At 42.8% G+C, this 9,873-nt stretch overlaps 1 protein-coding gene across 1 annotated transcript in view; it reads left to right on the forward strand.

Annotated features, from left to right (window-relative positions):
* Positions 1–925: 925 nt before the first annotated feature.
* The window catches only part of prkcbb (protein kinase C, beta b), a gene marked incomplete at its 5' end in the record, with an annotated part of 122,709 nt that continues 113,761 nt past the window's right edge, over positions 926–9,873 (forward strand). Inside the window, 2 exons of the mRNA XM_080723872.1 lie at positions 926–1,092; positions 3,557–3,588. Of these exons, the coding sequence (XP_080579998.1) occupies positions 926–1,092; positions 3,557–3,588 (199 nt within the window). The remainder of the gene's footprint in view (positions 1,093–3,556; positions 3,589–9,873) is intronic.

The raw sequence follows: 9,873 nt of genomic DNA on the forward strand, positions 1-9,873 counted from the left end.
TCTCCATGAGGTGAGTAGCCTAATCAATAGAAAAAAATCATTTTGGGGGTTAACTACTACTTTAAATGACAGACAAATAAAACAGTACTATGGAAAAAAGAAAGAAAAATCATAAGACAGTCAGAAAAAAAATTAAAAATATGTATTTGCTGTAAAAAGGGGGAGGGTCTTTTTTTTAACCAGTTTCGAGTTGCAGCCACCATGCAGTCCTGTAAGTGACTTTTCAGAGCGGTTTTAAAGGAGGGTAGGGATTACACCCTTTAAGGCCGTCGGTAGGGCATATAAAAAGAAAAGAAAAAAGCGGAATAGCAGGAGAACGATTTTTACCCTTTGTTTGAGCCAAATCTGCTGTTAGGTCTCACTCTCTCCACAACCTATAAGTAGGTTAGAGTTCGGAAACCTTAGACCTAGGTCTGCTTCTTGTACAGTTAGCTCTGTTGCAGCCTGAACAGGTGAGCTGGGCTTTGATGTAGCTAGCTATACTGCTACTAGAACAGCAGAGCAGAGGCGGGGTTTACATGAAACCATCAAACCTCAAAGAGAGTTGCGTGTTTATCAGTGAAACATGGGCTAAATCGCCCCTCCTCTATCTCTCTATCGACCCCCCTCTCTCTCTCTCTTTCTATCCATTCTCTCTCTCTCTACAGCACAGCAGCCACAGGCTCACAGCGCGCAAAAGGAGGAAGCAGAGGAGAGCTGCGCGAGGCTGAGAGCGCAACAGCCTGCCGAACTGACAACCGAGAAGAAAATACAACTACTACCAATTTAATAGTACCCGAAAAGAGACAGCTTTACGCACCAAACTGCCTTTTTTTACATCATATTTTTTTCGTCCATCCGCTGACAAAACTGTAAAAAAAAGAAGAAAAAGAAGAAGAAATAATTAAGAGGACAAAACTGACGGAGTGAAAGAGAGAGAGAAAGAATGGCAGATTCGGCGGCCAACAGCGACGGGGAGGACAAGCCCATGCGCGGCTTCGCGCGCCAGGGCGCCCTCCGCCAGAAGAACGTGCACGAGGTGAAGGACCACAAGTTCATCGCGCGCTTCTTCAAGCAGCCGACCTTCTGCAGCCACTGTACCGACTTCATCTGGTGAGACTGAGCAGTGTTGCATTGGTGATAGAGAGCGATGATGGATGATAATTATTCATTTGAAAGCAAGACCCCCCCCCCCCCTCCTTTAAATAGGTTAAAGGAGTTTTCAATGTTTTCAGGCCAAGGAATACATTATTCAATAGAATATATTTATTGGGGGGTCTGCAACACAATTGTATACTATAATGATTATTGTATAAAATTGTGTTGCATATTTTCATCGATTTCATACAGTTCACATATCGTTTGAGAGCACTAGTCATCAGTCTATGTTGGATTTGTGTTAATGTGTTTTTTCAGACATTTAACCACTTACATCGTAGCTAATTTGACCTTTCACTCTGCTCTTTTTTTTACCTCTACACCAAACCTATTTGCCAAAAATAGCCAATCTACAAGCTCTCAAAGCCTTACAGCCAAGGCCCTATGAGGTTGTAGATCGGCTATTTTTGGCTAAAGTTCTCCTCAGAATAGGGATGCGAGGGTTCAAGTTGTTCATTTAAAAGAATTATCCTATCACAAAGATTTGGCGGCCCCCCTATAGTAACTCTGAGGACCCTCCCCCCCAGGGGTGGGTCCCGGACCACCTGTTGCAGACCCCTGGGTTACGGTTATATCAATTAATTCTTAATTGAGTTAGGCTGTGTGTGCCACTGTTTGATGCTTTCTATGAGAGACAGAGAGGAGGAGGGAGGGGTGGAAGCGGGATGGATGGAAAGATGGGAATATACAGTGATATGAACGATTGCTGTAATGCAGGCTGTGAGGTTTTAAGATGCTGTTTTAAATTGAAATTGTGTCTTAAACACAATGTGTATTCAACAGGAGGAAGGAGTTGGTATCTTATCTCCAACCAGTAGAACTGATATTCATGTAGTAACCTAATGTTCTTCACGCAATAAGAACACTTGCAGTTGCAAAGACTTCAGCCCCCCTCCCAGTCCCAACCCCCTTCTATTCTTCCTTTTTTTTCTGCCTCTTCTCTTCTCTTCTCTTCTCTTCTCTTCTCTTCTCTTCTCTTCTCTTCTCTTCTCTTCTCTTCTCTTCTCAGACATGTCATTATACCCACCAGGGTATCACTCAGCAGTCAGAGGGGCCTGTCGGTCGGGTTTCTAAAATGAGATTTTGGCCCTTAGTTGCCCTAATTCGGAGGATCTATTCATATCTAGGCTACCTTCTATTCCCAAAACGGACATTATTTAAGTCCTGTCGATGGGGTTTTTGATATCTTAATAGCTCAATGGTTTGACCTAGACTAAGGTGTAGGTGTGTGTGTGTGCGTGTGTGTGTGTGCGTGTGCGTGTGCGTGCCGCACGCACGCACGCGTTCATAATGGTCTAAAGTGCGGGTAAACATCTTAAACTGATCACTGCATACGCCTTTTAACTGGTGCCTTGTGCCGTTTGGCTATGTCATTTAATGTTAAATCTAGGTATATCTTTCTACACATTGAAGTCGCCAGTGTTCATTTAAATCCGTGTGGGTAAATGTAGGCTATTTAGCTGTTTATTTTTCAAAACTTTCTATCACCTTTCTATCAGTATGGGTCAATTCTTAGGTCACTTATTATCAACATGGGGCGGCACTTGAGAATCGGAAGGTTCCAGATTTGATCTCGACTCCCCACTGTGTTACTGTTGAAGTGTTCTTGAGCAAGACACTGAACTAGGCTCCCTCCTGCACTCCCCTGTGAGCAGCACTCAGCTGGGTAAAGCTGAAAACGGAATTTCCCCTGTGGGACAAAAAAAAAGACACGTGGGGTCTGGGGAACCCTAGGGGCCCTTGAGTGGGTTCCAGGGGGCCCCCAGCTAAATGAATGATGGTTAGGAACAAATGGACCTCACAGCTCTAAAACCCTTATAGTGTACATACAGAAGGCTACAGTACAAATTGGCCGACAGCCTTTGATGTCTTGTACAACAGAAATGTCCTCGGATCTTGTCAGTAGTCATGCACCCTGTCATTCAGCCCGTTGTTGTCTACCTGTAGACCTTACGTCTATTGTTGGTATTTGTGATAATGTATTTAAGTTTTTTCATTGTCTTCCCTCTCCCCTGGTGTGGTAGACACCACTTAGCCCATCAGAGATCTTCAATGCGCACCCCTGCACACTCAGTCACTCACTTGCACTTAATCACTCACAAGCATTCAATCATTCATTCATCAGATCAGTACATTGTTTACACATACACCTCAAAGGACCGCAATCAAAATAAGCTGTCCGCTTTCTTGCATTTATATCCTTTTGATAATGGTGGAGAATTCTGTATATTGTACATACAGACATAGTATATATTGCATCGTCAATAAAGATGTCCAAGTGTGTATGTGTGGGGTGGGGGGAGGTATGTGTGAAATGTAAACGACAGAATGACATAATGCATACTGTATTATGTGTGTGTCTGTCAAGTGCTTGTACAATGTTCAACCATTAAATGGTTTATGTATGTTCTATCCACAGGGGCTTTGGCAAGCAGGGATTCCAGTGTCAAGGTAGGTGTCTTACACACACACACACACACACACACACACACACACACACACACACACACACACACACACACACACACACACGTGCATGCACGCACACACGTCTTATTTATATTTTATGCCGCCTGCAACAAAATACACTCGCCGCTCTGAAGCCCTCAACTGGTTGGTTACACCTTGACACACAATAGACTCACAAGTCAGTCTCTAAACGCTTTGCTCAACTAGAGACTGATCACAATCAAACAGCTTTCGTTGTTAAAACTGGATGGAAACAATTAGAACATAAAAAATAAATAAATGCAGAACCAATCCAAAGTCTTTAGGGTGGCCCCTCATATTTGGGCAGTGACATGACTGGTTTACAAAGCAATGGGCATACTGTATGTTTCTTAGTGACCGTTCTAGTGCAACTACTGTGCTTTGCATTTAGAAGTCCCCGGCACTTCATTGGTAGACTCGTTTTGTAGGTGTGAGCGTGGATGCAGAAACAATGTGTGCATGTACTATGTGTGTGCATATTACTGGATACAGTAGGCAGGCTCTAGACCGGATCAGAGCACTGAGCAGTAAATGGAAACCAGGCTTTCCACAGGTACTGCCGAAAGCCTGGTTAGTTACACAAGGTTTAGCGATTGGTATAAGCGGATATCACTGATTGTCTGTTATTATGGCCAGACTAATCATGTACCCACTCTGACAAGTAGCATTTCTTGATTAGCAGGCTTACTCAAAGCTTCTCTTTTTTTCTCAGTCTGCCTGCTGCTTTTTGGCTTGCTCTATCTATCTGACTTGTTGTTTCTTTCAATTCAATTCAGTTAAACATGCTTTATTTATCACTAAAGTGTAATTATTATTTGTTTAGAAACAATACAAAAAAGTTAGTGTTGCAATTTTACATTTATCTTTTACAAACATCCGTGATCGGTCAAAGCATCAGTAATTGGTGGTCTGGGGCCAGTGGCGCAGTCGTTTTTGTGCCCACCCGAAAAGAAATAAAAAATTCAAGGATTTTATTTGTAATGAAGTTGAAGGTAAAAACAAGTATTCATTTATTATTTAATCGCTCAAAGAAACCTGACCCAAATCACGCAAGGAAACCCGGTCTGGCCCCAAAAACAGGCAATTTTTCCGCATCTGTGCCCACCCAGATTGTGCCAGGCCCACTCAGTTGTTAAATCCTGGCTGCGCCACTGACCCAAAAATCTGGCATGGGTTCTTGGTTCAAAGAGAGGTCTTTTTATCTCTCTATTCACTGTCTCTTCTCTCTATTTGTTCTTGAAGTGTGAACATTTACAGCCATCGGCTAAAATCTCACTTGAGCCTGGAGCTAAGAAGGGATTGTAGCCCTGGGCTAAGTACTGTACAGTGTGAAAGCACCATTATCGTCCCTGCCAAGCACAGGGGCTCAAATGTGTATGTTTTTTCGTAAATTAAAGCCTCATCATAAAAAAGTGTTGCACAAAAGTAATGAAAATAGCAGATCTACAATCACACAAGGCGTTGCATGTGCTTGCTTGTAGATTGGCTATTTTCACTATTTTTTTGATAACCAAAAACAGGAAGGTTTTGGTCTCTCTCTCTCTTTCTCTCTCTCTCTCTCTCTCTCTCTCTCTCTCTCTCTCTCTCTCTCTCTCTCTCCTGCTTCCTCTTCTCCTGCCCCCTCCTCATCTCTCTATAATTCTTACAGCCCATCCTCACTGCCAGCAATGCGAGTACCAAAGAGTCATTAATGTGTTTCTATGAGACAGTCCTGACACACCGTGAGCGACAGCATGTTTGTGCAACAGCATAAGCCACCTCTCAAATATTCCCTTGCAGTGTCTCTATTTTAGCAAGGTTTTGCAGCCGTGTCACCACCCAAACAATTTTTATTGGTTCAAATCTTGCACACTGCTTTGCACACGTTCCTACATCTAATTTGATGAAGCGTGAAGGAAATTGGATGTTCAAATGTGGACGGACAACACGGTACCTTTTTACTGTAGCTCACATTGCCCCTGACGCTTATATATATATATATATATATATATATATATATATATATATATATATATAATATATGTATATATATATATATATATATATATATATATATATATATATATATATATATATATATATATATATAGCCTGTTTAACAAAATTATCAAAATGGTCAAATGAGAATCATTTAAAATTACTGGATGGTTCAAACAGTATAGATAGTGGTTGTTACTGAAGGAAGGGACTAGGAAGGGCTTCATGAAGCAGATACATTCCTTTCCTCTCATTAGTTATTCATTAGCTTTGATTGATTCAGGCTATATGTTGCAACATTATGGCCGAGGCTCTGTATCGGGACAGTTCTTACGCGATATCATCATCAGATTTCTTGCTTGCTGGCAGTCAGGAGTAGGCGTTGGTATATTTATTCCCTTAACGTTTTATTGGCATGGCTGCATCTGTTAAAATGTTGCCAAAGCAGCCAACTGACATAGAATAATCAGTAATTGGAATAAATGAAATGCCGGAATGGGCTTGCGCCAAGATTTTATGTCCCCACCTTTCGGTCTGGCCACCCTTGTTGTGTACACAATGTCTGTTTACTGTCCCCTCTCACTGATCTGAGTGCTGTGTTAATTGCTACACCTCTCCAGCAGATTGGTATGTAGGCCACAGACACTACCCGCTTTGCATAAAAAGACCACTCGCCTCAATTCCATCATCAGAGTAGCCTACAGTAAACTGCAAACAAAAACGAATGAGCCACTGAAGAAGAAAAAAAATCCTTTCCAAAGTACACATACTATATTAGTTCATGGCGGTGTGTCTGCTTTTGACTCCCTGTTACTGTACATAAGTAGGCTATCACATCTCTGACTGTCATATCCTAATGTTACAAAGATATTGTGATTGTAATCTTGGGTTTTTGGTTAAAATGACAGAAACAAGACTTTCTCTATGTGTAGTGGTCACTCAGTCACAAGGTAGCAGGTAGTCAAGTTAACCAGTGAAGTCCATGTTGACATAGATTCTGTGACAATGAGTGTTTTAGCTAATAAGAGCTCTACCTCGTGGAATCCTGAGTGGGACTGGTTTGTTCGTCGCAGTTCATTTCTGACGGCCACGCCTTCAGTGCCGTTTCCATCATAATCTCACCATATTACTGTCTACTGTGTCTAGTAGCACATAATTCTGTAATATTTGCATTGAGATCCAAAAAAACATTACAAACCAAAACACAGAAGATACGGCCATTACAGCACCATGGACAGCGACGCAGTGGGCTTGGCTAGACTGCTTAATATCAACATGTGTTCATATCAAGCTAAAGTAAAGTTGCGACCACACATGCATCAGCTGCGCTACAGTATATCTGGTTCTAACCATTACGGAATGGTGCAGGGGGACCCGCCGTTATTATTTTTTCCACTGCAGGTATTCAAAAATGCCCGCTCCCACAAGAATTGGGTCGGCTTCCCGTGGGATCCGATGCAGTGTTCTACTTCCTATAGGTCTTCAAGATACTGATATATCTGTGTCTTTTTAACTCTGTACTCCGGACAAGCCCCCTTCTCTCTAGACATAACAAAGTTATATTTTTTGCTAACAATCACCCCTTGCCAGAAACGAATAACCACAAAAACATAAGGTGTTGTACATTTTATTTCTGTGGTAGCATGTGTTTCAGTCTTTAAAACAGAAGCAGTGGACCACTTTAAGTGTGTGTGTGTGTGTGTGTGTGTGTGTGTGTGTGTGCGTGTGCGTGTGCGTGTGTGTGAAAACGGAAGAAACGGAATACAGTTGTTAACTCAGTGTGACTTCCTTTCAGTTATTTCTTTTTCCAGTCTTTCTCAACCTCTGTTTCGTATCACCCATCTCCTCTTGGTCTGGTTGTGCCCCAAATAAACCACGTTAACCTTGGGGGGGGGGGGGGTGTGTGTGTGTGTGTGTGTGTGTGTGTGTGTGTGTGTGTGTGTGTGTGTGTGTGTGTTCGTTCAACCTGTGTGCCTGTCTGGAGTAAGGTATCACTTCACTTCTCCAGGGAGAAATGGAATTCTTCTGTAAGGTCGCACGCACGCACGCCACTCATTGCCACACAGGCAATGAGTGGCGGGTGGGTCTCCATGAAGGCTGGTATCACATGTATGAATGAATGGATGGTTGATTTCATACTTTATTAGTCAGAAATGTAAACGGCGCAAGGTACAGTCAGACAGTGAGGCTAAAAGTATAACCAAGGAAAACATGAATGGATGGATGGATGGATGAATTGATAATCTTAGGTGGAAAACTGATTGATATTCTTTTTTTGAAAGGACAGAAAGGGTAGAATTGGAGACTAGATAGATGGTGCATGTGTGTTAGAGAGAGAGAGAGAGAGAGAGAGAGAGAGAGATCTAAAAAGTAGAGCACTGAAACAGGACCTGCTAGGTACTCTACTCTGGTGCATCTGTCTCTGCTGGTTTATTACAGCAGGCCAGTGTCCATGCAGTGACCCAGACAAAGCAGATCAATAAGGGTCTTATGTTGTATTTATGGATCCACTGTACTGTGGCTAGGATCTCAACCTGTGGCTCGGGACCCAAAGTGGGCCAGGTTTAATCCCTTCACTTCCCTGTGTTAAACTGTGGCGGAAATTGAATCGGCTGGAAGCCAATGTCCTGTGAACTGAACAAGCTAAGCAGCCGTTTTACCACTGGGAGGGACGGATATCTCTTTGTCATGTTGCCCCTTTGTGTTATCTCTTATCTTGACTTATTGTCACATCACAGGTTTACAGGTGTTTTTTTTTTTTTTTTCAAGCTCCATCGTTTTTGTTATATCTATAAAAGAGAAAGGGAAGAAGGGGGGCAAGGATAGCTGAGTGTGCCTGCCTGGGGAGCCAGAGCTCCTGGTTGTCCCAGGTATGATTCCCGGACAGGCCAGCTATGTGTCAAACATGTGTCCCTGAGCAAGACTCTTAACCCCCAATTGCTCCCTGAGCGCCACATATGGCTGGCTGCTCACTGCTCCTAGTTGTTATAGGATGGGTAAAATGCAGAGGACAAATTTCACATAATGTGCAAATGTACTGTGACAAAAAACACCCTAAGGCGTGGGGCCTATATTATTATTATTACGGTATTATTATAATGGAGAGAGAGAGGGAGAGGGTTAGGGAGAGAGATCAACAAAAAACATCAATGTATCTACATATTTACACATTGTATATCTATCCGGTCTATCCAAGTACCTGAGGTAAGATACTGTATAAGGTGTGTGAGCATAGCAGCAGATACAGTTTATACTGTACATGATATGCTATGGACGTTAGTTAAGGTGCGAGAATAATCAAAAAAGAAGAAAAAAAAGAAACTGCATATTGTACATGGGATTAAGGTGCAGAGTGTCAGCGTCGGTTGACTGCATTGTACACATTAAGTCTATGAGTGGACAAGGTGCTGTTGAGTGCAACATCGCAAACTTCACCCACGCACTTTGTGGTGACCTGTTTTGTACATACAGTATATGACATGACTCTGCAGGTGTACAGATTTACCATAGTCATAAGCTGTGTTCAAACCTGAAGCTATTTCTTCTTTTCTAATCGCTTCTATCGCTTCACTTTGGTCGCGCAGGTCTGCGTTGGTAAAAAATCATGTCCCGTTGGAATCAAGGGAAACCATAAGGCGAAACACCCGGAAAAAAGTGAGTCCCAACACCAAACACCAAAAACATTTCCGTGTCTCCGGACAACATCAACGCTGATTGGCTGTCAGGACGCGATGGGTGGAGTGGGGGTGAAGCGAAGTTTGCTTCAGTTCAGTTGCTTCAAGTGGAGCGAAGATACCGAAGCAACCGTTCGCACCGGCCCGTTCGTGTGTCGTCTCGTCTTTGCATTGACTTTGTATGTAATTGTGCCGCTCGAACCATCCAGGTTTGGACGCAGCTTTAGTGATTAGGTTTTAGACACCCCCCCCCCTCCTTCTCAGAGTAATATCTTGAGCAGTACACATCCTGCCTATGCTGTGCTGTGTCACTTGTGCATGCATTGAGACCCCTTGTAACCTTGAACATTCTCCACATATGGTGAGTACTTGCTCCCTTGGCTAGTGTAGTGGTGACAAGGTCAGCTGTCAACCATTTGACAAACAAGTTTGTTGACCTTAAGGTCAGGGAACGTTATCTAACCATACTATATAAGGGCTTGTCTTCTCTGCCTTGGTCAGAGAGCTACATGGCCATTGACCTGTGTGTCTGATGTATTCCCATGCCATGCAATAAACCTGTATCTGACTCCATCTGCATCAGCATCCTGATTGT

The sequence above is a fragment of the Nannobrachium achirus genome (assembly GCF_963921795.1).
Source record: "Nannobrachium achirus genome assembly, chromosome: 4".
Classification (NCBI taxonomy): Eukaryota; Metazoa; Chordata; class Actinopteri; order Myctophiformes; family Myctophidae; genus Nannobrachium; species Nannobrachium achirus.